The sequence below is a fragment of the Tachysurus vachellii genome, chromosome 26, assembly GCF_030014155.1.
Source record: "Tachysurus vachellii isolate PV-2020 chromosome 26, HZAU_Pvac_v1, whole genome shotgun sequence".
NCBI classification, from domain to species: domain Eukaryota; kingdom Metazoa; phylum Chordata; class Actinopteri; order Siluriformes; family Bagridae; genus Tachysurus; species Tachysurus vachellii.
Genome location: NC_083485.1, coordinates 5,937,940 through 5,955,281, shown reverse-complemented (window position 1 = coordinate 5,955,281; position 17,342 = coordinate 5,937,940). Strand labels below are relative to the sequence as shown.

Here is a 17,342-nt window from a genome sequence, read left to right as displayed (position 1 = left end):
CTGAATGCATGTCTTTGGACCGGGGGAGGAAACTGGAGTACCCGGAGGAAACCCCCGAGGCACAGGGAGAACATGCAAACTCCACACACAAGGCGGAGGCGGGAATCGAACCCCCAACCCTGGAGGTATGAGGGGAACGTGCTAACCACTAAGCCACCAAGCCCCCCCCGTATTGCTTGCCTCAATTCTGTAAATATAATCACACACTGCATAATAACATCGCCTGCTTCACTACACTCTCTGATTTTACGTAGTAAAAGTAACTGCTTCCAGTTAGTCCCTGGTGGTCTAGTGGCAGGATCCCACGCTCGCACCGCCACATCCCAGGTTTGACTCTTGGGCAGGGAACCAACCCAGCCTCTGTGGGGTTAACTCAGTGCAGATAAAATAAGGGGGTTGTGTCAGGAAGGGCATCTGGCACAAAACCTGTGCCAAATCAAATATGCTGATCGGATGATCAGCTGTGGTGACCCCAAACATTGAGCAGCTGAAGGATAACAAAACATTAATGCGCTATTTAACTTAGGATATCTAGGCTGAAATTTTTGGCCTAGTCTTTTAGGTAGCCAGGCAACATGGGACTGGGAAGCACACTGAGGTTTTAACCTGGCTAATGGTTGTGCTAATGGATTTATGATTTTATGACTGCAGCGATGTTAAGGTAAGTGGTACGTGCCACAAGTAACATCCACATGAATGCCAGGACCCAAGGTTTCCCAGCAAAGCATTGCCATTGCCTCCTCCTTATCTTGCCTCCTTCTCATAGATCATCCTGATGGCTTGAACTCAAGTGCCCAGGCATGAAAATGGCAGACATATCATCTATATATATATATATATATGTATACAGTTATATATATGCATGATGCCACCCACCTGCTCTTCCTGTATAGCAACTGTATTCGAGTATTTTTGAAAAGGCAACTTGCCTACATTATTGGCCCTAAAACATGTGAGTCAGGCCAGGACACATGTCACAATGTAGTGTCTTGCCAAATTACTTATTTTTATACTAACAGAGCCGCTGTGAGCTCTGTCTCTGGTAAACATATGTGTGTGGGGTTTCCACACGGCATCAGATTACTGTGTAGGCCTTTCATTGTTAAAAAAGAAAAGAAAAAAAAATGAACTCAGAAAAATGACATATGTACATAATAAAAATATGAAATAAATATAAAATCATATAAATAAGACTGCAAAAAAATCTAAGCTTAATTTGAGACAGGTATGACCAGGCTTCTTCTGCTGGCTCAACAAGATGGACAAAGAGCACTAGCCAACGCTCTTAGCATCACTGTCTGTGATGATTATAGAAACATGGAGCAGACACTCAGTAAAGTGTACTTCCTTGAGTGGTGGTGGTGGTGGTGGTGGTGGTGGTGGTGGTGGTGGGGGGGCTGAAAAGCTGCATCACCATAATGGACCGGCTCTCTGTGGTTGACCTCCTACACGTATAAACAGGAGGCTTCAAACTGCTCTGATGATATTACTATCAACTGCTGCCACTCGACTCTGCCATTATGGTCAATTATTATGAAGTGATAATACTTCATCACGCATGATAATTCCTCTGCAGCAATTCCACACTGTTTCAGCTTAGTGTCATATACAGTAACAGATGGAAATCCAGGTTTGGATGAAATAAGGTGTCTAAAATAATATATCCAAATAAGGATGTGTAAAATGAATGTGTTGCGTTGCGTGTTTATTGTTACAAGAATCATTTGTTAGGTTTTACTCTTATACTTCAGTGCAACTCTATTAAACTACAAATGGATTTGGGAGCACAGTTTTGCAGATTAAACCCATTTGACCTATTCTGTTGTGTTAAAATTCTCTGTTAAACAATCCTTTGTATTGTGTTTTGATCGTTTGCAATATGTTCACATTGCTGTTCATTAGTTACTTATTAATAGACAGTAATAGATAGTAAACGCTGGAGACGTGAGCCGATCCTGAACGCTGGAGACGTGAGCCGATCCTGAGTGTACTGTAAACTAAATTGTTCATGACTAATAACCGCATTTTTTAATCACAATGTAGGCAAACATTAGCTATTAGTTTAACTGGCACCTGGTGTGTTTTACTCTCTTCACTAACACTTCATGTGCTTCTCTATAAGTATACAATAGAAGACTGAAATTAACCATAAAAAAGAGAATCACGGATAATACTGCAGCTGGGAACATCATTTCTTGCCAAATAATTTGGGCCAAGGTGTGTGAATATAAGTAATAGTGATAACCATTTGAACGAGCTTCTAACGTCGGTTCCTACAAAACGTAATAAGTGATTTTTATGCAATAAATATGTAAGATTTTATAAGAAGCTTTTTCCCCGAATACGGAAAACAATTCCAAGCTTTTTATTTATAATTGTTATTTGTTGCCTTCCTGAAATTCAAAAGCTCAGAAATGAAAATAGCATTCGTGTTTCGTGTATTAATAAAATGTAATTAAGTACAATATACGATGTTAAAAGCATCCGGGTCTGTACATGCTTCAGAAAATACAGAATTTAAAAGCACACCTATTATGATGCACGAGAATACAGAATACTTTTGGAGCTTTAGTTTTCCCTGGAGGTTACAGTCAAGACACTAAAGGTTCTTCTGAATACTTAAGCACCTTTTTGTACCATAAGATGATGCATGTTATTTCAGACAGGCAAAAAAAAAAAAAAAAAAAGATGCTAGATTTTATTTAATAACTGTATGGGTGCAAAGTCCACCTCAAGTGAACAGATATTTGTATCGGACACGACGGTTTGTACTTTTCATTTGTTTCTTGCTGAAGGTCTCAGTTTGCAGTCAGATATATCTACAATGTGTACAGTAGTGAAACATCAACGTGGTCTAAAAGATATAGGTTTTTGGAAGTCCTGTATTCACTGGCATATGTTTGAGTTTTAGATTATGACATAACTGCTGTCCAACTCTGTGTCTTGGCTAGCTCCATTCAGCTACGTCATTTAGGGAATACTGCAACTCCAGTGCTCTTTTAATAAGACTGTAATGAATTCGAGCTTTTTTATAGTTTTTTTATGCTGCCACAAAAGTCACACAAACCCTAGTCTCAGTCTCAGATGTCACACCCACAGACTGTTGGCTGAACGTCAGATGCATACGGCACATAAAACTGGAAACACTTCAGGAGATTTGAAGTCGTCATCTGCGGGGAGTTTACAGGATTTCCAGGAGACGTGTGTGTCGCATTTTCTCACAGAATCTCACTGGACACAAAGCAGTCACGATGCTCTACTTCCATCATGAAAAAAGGAAGTTTACAACTGCGACAGTGAGCGTTGTTATGTTGAATGTTATGATTTACATTTACAGCATTCAGAGACGCCCTTATCCAGAGTGACTTACTTTTTTTTTTTTTTTATCTCATTTTTATACAACTGAGCAACTGAGAGTTAAGGGCCTTGCTCAGGGGCCCAGCAGTGGCAGCTTGGTGGACCTGGGATCAAACTCACAACCTTCCGATTGGTAGCCCAACACCTTAACCACTAGGCTACCAATGCTGGATATTCCAAATGATATAAAGTTCATGCTACAGACTCATTCGTTTGCCCAAATATATTAAATGAACGTTTTACCGTTGCACGCCGGTCTGTTTTTCTAGGGACATTGATTTAACATTTTAAATCCCATAAACATGACGCTGATAGGCTGCTTTACATGTCAGTCAGACTCCCTGTTTGGCAGACCTTGGCCAATAAAAGCTGCTGTGGAGATCCTCCCTACCATGGGGACGTTGTATCTTTGTTAACTTTGCGCTCTGACCCCAAGCTGTTATGTTATATGCGACTTACATTTCAATGTGTTGCAAAATGTACTGTATAAGACTCTTACAATACAGGGATGAAAAAAAATCAGTTTAAATATACTTACACAGCATGCATCCCCATGGGAAATCATACACTTATTCATTTCTAGCTTATCATTAAATTAGCTATCACGTTTTGGCCTAGCCAAATAAGTTTCCGGGCAACAAAAACACAGATCTAGGGAGCACACTGCAGCTTCCGGCTTCCTGCTGGGCCTGCTAATGAATGTATCATTGGCAATGTCATCAAATTACACTAATAATCCTTGGCAAAAAAATTTCCAGTTGCTTCAAACCCGGCTTATTATCCGTTAGGATGCCTGAAGGAGGTGAATGAAGATGATGAGCTCTTTCTTTTCTTTTAAGTGTTAATCCTATCTGCAATATTGCCTACTGTCTGGATGTAGACTGTAGACAAGAACATGTAGACTAATGCCCTAAATTGATACAAGGGTGAATTTGAATGCATTCATTGTCTAGAATCCGACAGCCATGAGGTCATTAATACCCAAAAAAATACTATTTGTTTTTTTACGTTACTATTTCTGTGAAATTATACAGTAAGTCTTAGTCCCTGTATATATTTGCTGCTGCTTTCATGGGCAGAGTTTGGAAGTGCATTACAGTTCTGTCACTGAATGTAAATTCGCTGCTGCAGTGATGACAAAGCAATTTTTTTTATCTCCCTGTTTCAAGCACTGAATCCAATGGAAGGTCCACCGAGGGGAGTCTGTCAGAAGGTTGCAGGAATTACTCGCTTCGTTCTTTGCTGACTCACTTTTGCAGTTTCTTACCAGGGGATCCAGGGGATAGTTTCAGTTTGAGTTAAATGGCTCAACACGTTAACGCCTTTATTTCCATTTGTTTCATGTCTCTGACAATCAGTCACTCAGACGCACAATTAACACCGCTGGCATGACATCAGTGCTAGTCATTGATCAAAATCAATTAACGTTACAGAGCCGAGGAAATGGAAAGTCGTACTTCAGCCAACTAATTTCCTAACAAAACAAGAGAGTCACACCAAGATTTGCACGTAATCTAATTATTAAAATGAATCAAAGCAGTAATTAAATGACGGAAAGTGCATGCACCTGCACTTTATCGCACTAAGGGAAAACGGTATTAACTGCATGCACCTGCGCAGAACAGGCCATCAGACAAATCATTAAAATATATCATGTGAACATTAAATGACATGTCCGGGGGTCAGCAGCTTGATGCAATTATTCCAAGCAAAGCATATGTAACCATGTATTAAGCATGTTTTTTATTTTTAATGCCCATATACTTTTTAGCTCACTTGTCCGAAAAGATGTTGAACAGATCTTGATGTAAAATTACCATCTATTGTCTCATATTCATGTTCTGATATGAGAAATATCTTCCCTGCATAGGTAAAAAAAAACTTTTTTTTGTTGTTGTTTTTTTCCAGAACATAATTCATGCACTTGCATAAGCATGTACTTTTCAGAATTATATAAGCAAAGGAATCATGAGAGGGTTTCCCAGGACAACACACACATTTCCCAAGCTGCTCTACTTGATAGCAAGAATGTGGTTTTGTCGCCCGGCTCTATCTGACGCAAAGCCGTCCATCTCGCACTACCCACAAACCCCTTAGTGAACTTCACAAAGGAAACAACAGTGAATGTGGTCTCCAGACATTTCCTATGTATCACTTATCAAGTCAACGCAGACTTCAATTAAAGAACTCTAGTTTCTAGTCTTCTCAAATACAGTCTATAGCACACGACTTCTCAGTCAAAAGCAATATGTCTTATGGCTCGCATCATCTCCCTCCTGGCATTTATAAATAAGGTTATCTGGATATCATGACTGCTCTTATTAATGCCATATAATATTGTATCATCTATTGAGAGACTGCAGATGTGCAGAGATGCTTTCAGGCAGGTCATTCACCACAGTGTTGTGATAAATACTGGAATAGTGGTATGTTATATCGATATATACTCAACATTACACCACTGTATCGTGTATATCAGCGAGACATTACACCCCTCCAGGCATTTGTATCAAGGAGACAGATTTTGCTGTAATCGTTTTCCTTTAATTCTCAGTTTGAAAGTCGTGTTTACTTTTCTGTAGACGTCCTTAAGAGCAACGTGTTCTTTATTGATTAAAAAAAATGGCTAGCAAGTTAAGTAACTTCCTTCGTTGTTTTATATAGTCTGTACTTGTATATGACGCCCATATATGCTAAGCTTGGGGGGGGGGGGGATTGTTACGCTAACTTTAACCACTCTTTACAGCCACAGTGAGCAGAAAAGCATCTCAGATGTACGACAAGTGCAAAAGACTACACTGGGCCTCGCTGCTGTCATCCAGGAACAAGAATGTGGACACAGGCTCGATGAAACTCGTCAACTGATGGGAAAAGACCAGGTGATTTTTTTTTTCTAATCTTCTTATCCAGTATCAGTTACCTATTTTTGCCCAAACTGCCACTCTCTGTATGTTTTTTGTTTGTTTTTCCACACAGTTCTTCAGAAACTATAAAGATGTGTGTGTGTTAAATGATCAACGCAGCCAGTCTGGCACTAAAAACCATGCCACGCTCAAAGATCACAATTTTTTCGTTCTGATATTCGATGTGAATATGATTTGAAGCTCTTGATCTGTATCTGCATGATTTTATGCACTGTGCTTCTGCCACACGATTGGCTGCTCGCATACAAGAGCTTCTAGTAAGGTGGCTAGTGAGTGTGTGATTATCTGTTTATAGACTACCAGATGCCAAAAAATAAATAATGTAATAAACAATGATTAATACTAATGATTAATAGTATTAATAATATACGTTTAAAGTTCTGATACTTTTCATATTTTTGTGGTGTAACTAAAAATATACGACAGATACATACCAGTTCCACTGATCCGTAGTGCTTCCTGCTAAACTCACCCCTCCTGCAGCCCAGGTCTTCAGACGCAGAGCTACAAAACACACACAGCACACAAAACTGGTCACAAGGGCGTCATGAACTTAAAACAGCGTTCGATACGGCGTTCATACACATACAGATAAAGGGAGTACATGAGAAGTGGACATTACATTAGCTATTGGCTCTTGCATCATAGTTTCAATCTTTCAGTGCAGACCCTTGAGCCAAGCAGCATTTTCATATGTATGTGTTTGTCTAATTTAGCCAGGAGGCGACCGATTTGAGGACGTTCATTCCTATAGTTTCCATAATCAAATTATATCCCGTATTAATCCAACATCACCAATGAGTCATACAAAGTAGCGTAAGTGTGTGAGTGTGTGTGTCTGCACGTATCAGACCAAGAGTGTGATTTTCCCCTCTTCTAATAGGACATGGTGAGGATTAGAAAGGAAACAAGTGTCAATAAAAAGTAAATAAACGTGAAATATTCCCAAAATGAACTCCTTATACTTAACTGAGCAACTCCCTTCGTTCTTCTTCCTGATCTGCTTGCTGGGGAAACAGGCTACAGCTATGCTACACATTAGACAAAGGTCATTCTGTGGTGCCAATTAGCGGTATTGACCAGAGCATCCCACATTGTGGCTTTGCATCTGTTTCTATCGATACAGCATTCAGAGAATGGTCGGACAAGGGGACTGGATTCGAACTGCATGAACGTGCAGTGATTGTGGTCCTTTAATAACGTGCATAGTCGTGACTGCACTCCATGGTTATTTGGTTCTAGATTGCAAGTAAAAGCTGGATTCTTGTAGCGAGATATGGTCTTATTCAGGCTGCAATAATTATACAAAATAGTCACTGATTTGTATCATCAATACATCATTTATTTCAACAACAAACCAAACTGGATTGTTACTCACTTACCTCACTGGTACATGTTTCAGTGTTTATTTTTTTTTTATGGGATGCGTTTTAACTGTCCTTCAGCTCTGTAACAGCTGCTTTGCTTTACAGTCAAAGCTTATGATGCTTTTGAAGAAAACAAATGTGATTATTGTAATATTTCAAACTTGGACCATTTACTTGTTTAACCGATCGTCTGTCAACAAACTACACACCTTGGCATATATTGCTATTAAGCCATGCTCCGCTTCAGAGCCACAGTGAAGAGGATTTATGCACTGTCCATGCTTATAAAGCTACAGTTCCATGTGCTACAGCTGTGAGCTTTAATTATATCTGTCATATGAACAGCTATGAAATGGCAAACTGGATAAGGAGAGATGACATGGAGCGAACCGGGAAAGTGTTCCACATCTCAAATAGAGGCCTAGCGGTTTCCGTAAGATTTTTTTACGTTATGAAACCGACTGCTGTTGCTCATGGTTATACACAGGAATAATAACATATATCACACTTGCCAAATTCATCATTGGGATACTATGTACTTAAGGTCTGACATGTGGGTGAACACCCAGAAAAGATCCCAGCATGCCAGAAAACACTTGTGTTAAAAGTTCAAATCTGACCTTGAAATAAGGAAGTAAAAACAAATCATATTTCATTAGTACAATATGGCATTGTGCTGAGTCACGAATGAACACTTTTAGGTAACTGAATACCTGGAGATATATGGGACTGCTGTTACCGTGGTCGCTTTTGTGCTCGGGTCGTGTTAAAATTACGATCACATTATCATATAAATATAAATGAAAATCTTTAACTCTGTAATTCTATTTCTTTTGATATTTCTGTAAATATGCTTTGTGACAGTGTCCATTGTTAAAAGCACTATAGAAATAAAATTTCGTTGAATAATAATAATAATAATAATAATAATAATAATAATAATAATAATAATAATAATACATCAAGCCTTATACGGTGATAATGAATTCTTCCTAGACTTTCAATTTTATGCTCTTCACCTGGTCACCCTTTGCACAAATGCACAGGAAAAGACAAAATATATGTCTTCCACATCCAAACAAACCCTGCCTTACTTATGTGCTTCATTACAAGGAAAATAAGGTGTTGGAGAGTCAGAGAGATACCTATAAATATATAATGGCAAATTTATACAAAGTGCAGAATAAAATGAATATTTCTTTATAAAACTACCAAGTTTTGTTAGATTTTATTTACAGAAAGCTTCTGGAACAATTATTAATGATAATATTAGTTCAAAAGAAAGGTTTTTCTTAATTGCATGCTTGGTTACCATTGAGCAGGCTACGATCTTGCAAACCACAGGATATAATTCAGGTTGCCAGGTTGCTTTTTTTTTCTTGACATTTTGGGATCACTGCCATTTATACCATTATTACTACATACATACTGTACATAACCACTTGTGAATGATTATATATAAAAGGATGCACCTCAAAACACAGAGCTCAAACAAGGAGAAGACTTTGAGGAGTTTTGTTGCTAGGAATGGAGTGATAATGAACCAATATCAATATCAAGAGCACTAAATTACACAGATTTGTATTTGAAGTCAAAAATATCATCTGAAAGCATGTCTGGAGAATGCCAGAAAGCAAGCGAGCAACCCAGCTGCAATGTGGGGAAAGAACCCATGGTCAGATGAGACCAAGCTTTATGGCCAAAACTGAAAGTCCTGGACACACCACCGCTACAGTGAAGTATGGTGGTGGCTGTGTCATGCTGTGGTGATTGTAGGGACTGGGAATCTTGTTAGACTTTAAAGAAGAATGGATGGAGCAGTATAAAGAGAATTTATGCAAAAGAACTAGCTTTGGTCTGCTACAAAACCAAAGTTTGGAAAAGTCATCCTTCAGAAGAACAAGGATCCCAAGCACAAAACCAAAACAGCATTGGAGTGGCTCAAGAACAAAAAGGTAAATGTCACACAGTGGTCCAGTCAAACTGATCTTAATCCCACTGAGAATCTGGTGCACTATTTGAAAATTGCCATCCACAAACATCACCCAACCAACCTGAAGAACCTGGAGAAAACAGGCCAAAATAACTGTCACTGTGTGCAAAGCTGGTACATACAAATCCCACAGGACTTAAAGCTGTTAATGGCAGCCAAAGTTGGCTCTACCAGATATTAATGTGTGGGGGGTTGAATGTTTATGCGAGCAATTTTTACTTTTCAACATAAATCCTATGTCGCCTTACGATTGATTTGTTTTAAAATAAAATATCAAACAGAATGAAATTTTAGCGCTCCAGGTGTAATTCAGTGAGGAGAGACTTGGGCAGGGATCTGAAAACTCCCACTTGTGACAAAGTTTTATCAATGTCCACTTTCAAATAACTGTATTAGGTATGTTGCGCACAGCCACAATGAACAAACAGGTTTTCAAACAACAACCGTGTTTTTAATGTCAACAATATTATTCTTTTATAGCACAACATTTTAATTCAGTAGCTGTAGCTTAATGAATACATCAACATATATGAATTGAGCTACATTCTAAATCCAACATGATTTGATCATGTTATGTATCTCAGAGCTCTGAATAAACCTACACCCCTTGTCCTCACCTGTCGAACCGCACATGCTCGTTTAATACTAAAGACAATTTTGAACCAAAAAAAATATGATTTAATAACGATCGATTTAATATAAGCGAAATCGCAGTTTGATGGGAAGCTAAATAATATAATCCTTTCTGACCACATAATACCTTTATTCAGTGCACTGTTTGGGAATGATATTGAATTTGTAACACTTCATAAGTTTTGTTAGCTTTCCTGGTGACACACAAATGTGTGTGGCTTTTACGATCGATCGAGGCTAGAGACAGGGATGTTGTGTAGGCATGTTGTAGCCTAGTGGTGAAGGTGTTGGGCTACCAGTTCGGAAGGTTGTGAGTTTGATCCCAAGTCCACCAAGCTGCCACTGCTGTGTGCCTGAGCAAGGCCCTTAACCCCAAATTGCTCGGTTATATATATAAAAAAATTAGATAATGTATATTGCTCTGGATAAAGGCGTCTGCCAAATGCCGTATGATCTGACGTGTCCGCACTATTGAAACACATCTGTATGCTTGGCTGTTTTCTGTAATATTGACAGTGTTGTTCATTTTCCCAGTGAGTTTGTAATGTAACTATATACACGCTGTCTGGGATCCAAATCTGACAAATAAAGGAATGAATAAAAGAAATGAATGAATCATTTATTGTAGGATTGTCCAGTTACAGAAATCTGACAGAAAGCATTAAAATTCTGCGCCTATATAAGCAACCTGTTGTCCTGGGCACTGAAAGCCACTTTAATCCTCTGCAGGCTCGCGCGCGCTTATTTATGCGTCTTCTCCTGTTACCGTAATGTCTGGAATACACGGGAACTAAAAAGTCAGAAAATAGCGTTTAATCCTGAGTGAGTGTGTGAGTGTGTGTGTGATGTGTGTGTGCGCGCGCGTGCGTGCGCTATAATCGTCGCTTGCATTGTATTTTAGAGCATTAACATGAATAATTAACACTTTTTCCGTGTCGTCCCTTGGTTTATGACACGCGCCACACGATACAGTGTCGGTTATTTAATAAACGTCGTTTTAATCAGTTCCAGTTCAAAACAGAATAACAAACTAATGCACTGAGACGTTTTTGCTGCAGTGACATGTTAGCAGTAATATAAGGACATAGTATATGTATATAAATGTAATAACAGGGCTATGATCCTCTCACCGCTGGGTGAAGTTCAACAGTTTGGTGGCCGCCGCGTCCACGCCGCTCATCGCCCCCGGTTCCTTCACTGAAGAGGGCAGGTGACCATGTTCTCTCTCTCTGTCTCAGTCCCGCATTGTTGTCAGTGCGGCTGGGTCTCTTCTGTGTGCGCAGTCGTGATGGAGAGATTCATACGGAGAGCAGAAAGCGCGCTAAAACAAACGGGGCTCGAGCGCAACGGAATCCCACCGTTTCTCTTTTCGTTGGCACGCGCGCGTTTGGGTTTGCAGGTGGTGGGTCGCTAATTGTAGAGACTCTGTCTGTTCTCTCTCTCTCTCTCTCTCTCTCTCTCTCTCTGTCTGTCTGTCTCTCTCTCTCTCTCTCTCTCTCTCTCTCTCTCTCTGTCTCTGTGTTTGTCTCTCTCTCTGTCTCTGTGTGTGTGTGTGTGTGTGTGTGTGTCTCTCTCTCTCTCTGTCTCTCTCCCTCTCTCTCTCTCCTCTCTCTTTGTGGTTTCACTGAGGCACACACTGACACAGACACACACACAGACACACGCGTACACACACACACAGGGGCGTTGGTGTCGCACTGCACTGACACACTCTACTAAAGTGATCATGTTATAACCCAAACAGAAACATTATGTCCCTTAAGTCTCTAAATACACTGCAAATACAAAGCCATTTATGATCTATAAATGATATATGGAATTTTGGTGTTGAGAGATCAGAGAGAGAGAGAGAGAGAGAGAGAGAGATTGCCACTATTAGCTGAAGTAGCAGTTAAAACATAGAAGAGAAGTGTCATTAAACCCAACATTATAGAAATGACCAAGGTTTTTCATTCATTCATTCATCTTCAGTAACTACGGTATCCTGGTCAGGATCGCTGTGACTCAGGAGTCTACCCAGGAATCACTGGGAATACTAAAGCAGGAGGGCATTCCAGTCCATCACAGGATGATACCAGTGACAAATAAGCATGGTCAAGCCATCTACAGTACCAGCACTCTGTTAGGTACAAATCCAGAGAACCCAGAAGAAACCTGTGCACACAGGGAGAAAGTGCATGCAATAACCTAAGCTCTGCCTCAAGCCTGGGGCTGCGATGCGCCGTGCAACCCAAATGAGGACGGGATCCCTTTTGAGTTTTTGTTCCTCATATCACACCCACTGCTGCCTCTCACTTGCTCATAAGAAATAGCCATAAATTAAATATTAAATATTATCATTTTTATTCAGAATTATTAGATTTCTGTAAAGCAGCTTTGAAACAATGTCCTTTGTTAAAAGTGCTATACAAACTGAACTGAACTGAATTGAATACTTGAAAACAGACAACTGCATTAGGTCAGTGAGGAAGTATGAATAATAAAAGGTACATCTGAGAGTACAGCGCTATTGTGGTGTGCAAGTTAGAGACATGCATCAGGACGTTTCGGACATTTCAATATAGGCATAGATTAAGTCCATATTGTCAGAAGTGATGCTGAAAATGGCACACATCTTAGATGCATTTCTTTTTTTTACCCTCCCTTATAATAGTTAACCACTCTCACTCATTTTCTACCGCTTCTCCGAACTACCTCGGGTCACGGGGAGCCTGTGCCTGAGCATCTCAGGCGTCTTCGGGCATCAAGGCAGGATACACCCTGGATGGAGTGCCAACCCATCGCATTGCACACACACACACACACACTCTCATTCACTCACACAATCACACACTACGGACAATTTTCCAGAGATGCCAATCAACCTACCATGCATGTCTTTGGACCAGGGGAGGAAACTGGAGTACCCGGAGGAAACCCTCGAGGCACGGGGAGAACATGCAAACTCCACACACACAAGGCAGAGGCGGGAATCGAACCCCCAACCCTGGAGGTGTGAGGCGAACGTGCTATCCACTAAGCCACCGTGCCACCTAGTTAACCAAATAGGTGTTTATTAAATATCCTAACTAGTAATAAAATTTGACAGAATGATAAATACTGAGAATGGTACCGAGTGCCACACCGTCACTGGTGTCACTGCTGGGACTGGAACAAATTATGCTCTAACTGCCCCATCTATAGTTAATAGCAAAGTGGGTGTGTCTAATAAAACTGATGTCAGAGGAACGCATGTGGACGCAAAGTGCATGGTTGAGATGGTAACGTCATCGCCGACAGATGTGCTCAAACGTTATTTAAAAAAATTTATTATTGTAGGCTTAAAGGTTTAAAAAAGTGCGAGACTCCTATGAATGTGTGCTAGCTGTGCTAAGCAATGCTGTTGCCATGGTTACCATTATGGTTTGTTTATTTGTTTTTCACCTGCCATATCAAAATCTGTGCTAAACAGGACTTTTTATTTTTCATATGTGTACTGTAGAGGAACAAATGAACCAGAGAGCGATTTGATGCCTGTCTGGAACACGTTGTCTAGCAATGTTTAAATCGCCCAAATCCACAGATATCAAATCTAATCAGTGCAACATCAACTACTTTGCTCTTCCGTTATGCGGAGAGAGGTCCAGCTAAAGTAATATCTGGTCAGCGTTGGTTGTATGATGGACACTTTTCATTATGGAAGCTGGGCTAACATGGATTATGTGACACTAAGTGGGACAACCTTGGCCCTTTGGTTCCAAGGGCAAATAGGGTTTACTTCATCGGGTGAGTCTCTTTGAATCCATACGTATGGACAATCAATTTAAGGAAGTTACAGGACAATAAAAAAAACACCTCAGAATCACTTGAGACCTGTACTGTAATTCAAAATAAATAATTACCTTTGTGATGTGTGTTATTCTTTAGACTGTACACAATGTTCTCATTGGAGCAAGTCTCCAATTACATACATAAATAAACAACAATTTAAAAAAAGCATGTGACATTCAACATACTCTGTAGTTATCTTTTTTTTTTAATTGAAGATTTTATTATTTACCTCAGAAATCAGAATCAATGCATCCTTCTACAAACTGAAACCTGACTCAAATGTAAGACTTCATGCGTATTTTTGTTTCTATCTAAACAGAGAAGGAAAAGAAAACCAGTCATACTGCTTAAATTTGCATCGATTATAATTCCCATTCCTCCAAACAATGAGACAACAGAAGTCGTATCACTGTTGTACAGTAGGTGTGTGTTTGTGTAAAGGTGCATTCCTATTTGAATGTTTCCACAATGACAGGAAAACAAAATGCCTGACGTAAAGTGTGTGGTGAAGTAAGCGATATGTGTGTGTGTGTGTATGTGTGTGTTATATTACAGTATAAATGGGAATTTGTCTCCTTTATCCAAGTATGCCTTTCAGACCACTACTAACAGTCATATCTTGCATGTGTGTGTTTTCGTAGAGAACAGTATTCGTGCACAAGCTCATAACAATCACACACGACTACCCATAATCCTCCTGACTAGTCTTTAGAATGAAGATGAAGTCATAATCACATCACACATTTACATCCATAAAGTTTATGCTGGGGGTGTGAAAGTTCCTGTGCTTTGTTACTGTGTCTTTATTGGGCTACGTTGTGATACTGAATGCCACCTAATATCACTCGTCTCAGCACACACACACACACACACACACAACTCACCGTTGAGTAACATGAACTCATATGTGATATTCAACTCCGTATCCATTGACGTTACACAGACTGATGAAATGATGATCATCAATATTTTACAACACACAGCATTATGGGTAATTGCAGCAGTGAAACACTAAGCCATAATGGAATATACTGAAAACAAGTTCTAATTAGTAGGATTGTGAGTATACCAGCAAATGGAGTAGCAGCTATATAGGGTGTGTATGCGCTTATATGTGTGTGCGTATGTTGAAAACCAGGCTTTTGTGCATTCAAGCTTGTGGCTAAGACAGCGTCTAATGAAATGTAAGACTGAACAGCTCAGTGTCAACATGGGTTTTCAGGTTACAGCCAAAACAATGACACACACTCACCCTCACATACCACAGCACTGTGGAAGCATTATGGCTCTGTGATGGAAAAACCTACCTGCACACACACACATACACATACACACACACACATGCATGCACACACAGCACACCATTGTACAAATCCTCCAGCTCTATGACAGGTAAACATGCCTGCAAGCAAAGAGAAACTGTAAACATACACAACATACAATCATTTTCCAAATGCCAACTCCTAAATCACAGACATTGCCATAAATCAAACCTGAGACCAAGACAGAATACAGTCTGTTCTTATGGCTCATATTGAGATACAGTAAATCAGCCAAAACCAATTAAAAGTTGCCACTCTGATTATTTGTCACATACTTTGGTTGTATTATTATGCTGCTTCCTGAATGCCATGTTGAGTTGGGTTGGATGAAAGTGTCAGATACCAGGTCAAAAATAGACAAAGCAGCTAATAATAAACCATTTTTACCAGTACACCAGAGTTCCATTCTGCTGGCGAAATGGAAATCAGACATTTTCAGAAAGAAATGAAATACAGTGTTAGTGGCATAGTGTTTACTTTAAAGACAACTAACCATTCTGATTTTTTATTTTTTTTAATATATTGTCCCTAATAAGCTAGATACTCTAGCTTGAACGCTTACATTTGCATTTATGGCATTTGACAGACACCGTTATCTATAGCAACTTACATTTGATCTCATTTTTTACAGCTTAAGGCTAAGGGCCTTGCTCAGGGGCCCAGCAGTGGCAGCTTAGTGGACCTCAGACTCAAACTCACAACCTTACAATCAGTAGCCCAATACCTTAAACACTAAGCTACCACATCTCTTAAAACCTGCCATTAAGCACCACTGTGGAATGTGACACGGACACAACAACAACAAAAAAGGCGGAAATTTCTTTATTTGGCCTCTTTGTAAAAAGGGTTTAAAAAAAAACAATGAAGCAGTATCAATAAAAATGAAGATTATAAACACTTATCTGGCTTGTTAATGAGGAGATTAAATTAGAAGTGTGATTTTGGCATAATATTGATGAAGCTTTGAGCAAATCTATGTGCAAAGTTAACACAAGTACAGTACAAGAATAATAAAACACACAGAAAAGCCCGGGACATAAGAAATCAGAAATGCAAAAAAGATTAATATGACGTTGCACTGTGGCTTAGAAACAGCAGGGAATACAGAGAAAAACTAATCAAGGATTAATAAAATACAGGTGAACACAACAGGTAACATAACAATGACAGGACAGGAACAGAGACAGAGATAAAACCATTACAACATAAACAAATACACAAAATATTTTCCAGCTTAGTTGTGACAAAGGGAATTTGTGACAAAACACTTATAATTCCTCTCAGAACTTGTGTAAGATTGTCTGATGTGAGCTAGCTAGTTATTGTTAGCAGAACTAACTCCTTTAGCTTGATAATCTGATCAATTAGCAAAACACAGGACAAGCTGGTCAAACTGTGTGCTGGTAAAATGGAAATATTTTCTGATTAGAAATTCACAGACATTTATCAGTAAGCAGAACAAGAAGTTTATCAATAAGAAAATCATTTCCCAGAAAGCTTGACCACCTCAGGCTGTGTTTTACCACCTGGTGATCTAGCTAGTTAGCTAGCAGTAACTAACTTTAGCAGCAATTTTGTTCCCTTAAAAATGGATCGCAAGAACCACTGGTTTGAGTAACAATACAGCTTCTCCTTCTACTACATGACTAATAGCATTCGTGCTTGTTCCAGATGCCCAACTGTTTCCTCAACATGCCCAGGAAAAACTGTACATAATCCAATGTCTTAAAGGTTGTGCTAATGATAAACCAAATGTAATCAGGAATGAGGAAATTCAGGTTAAAATGGGAGACGTATGCATTATTTTGCAAAAGACATTGCTGCACTTGTGTAGGAAGCCCATATTTCCACCAGTTATCCTTCTCTCTCTCTCTCTCTCTCTCTCTCTCTCTCTCTCTCTCTCACACACACACACACACACAAACTCTGGGCAGTA

At 39.5% G+C, this 17,342-nt stretch overlaps 1 protein-coding gene across 5 annotated transcripts in view; it reads right to left on the bottom strand.

Annotated features, from left to right (window-relative positions):
* The window catches only part of garnl3 (GTPase activating Rap/RanGAP domain like 3), a 71,830-nt gene that overhangs the window by 36,535 nt on the left and 17,953 nt on the right, over positions 1-17,342 (bottom strand). For 4 of the 5 annotated variants that reach the window (XM_060862471.1, XM_060862472.1, XM_060862468.1 and 1 more), the window contains exon 2: positions 6,716-6,785. In XM_060862471.1, coding sequence (XP_060718454.1) covers positions 6,716-6,785 — 70 coding nt within the window. Of the gene's footprint in view, positions 1-6,715; positions 6,786-11,404; positions 11,752-17,342 lie in introns of those variants that run through there. The other variant, XM_060862470.1, reaches the window with a different exon arrangement.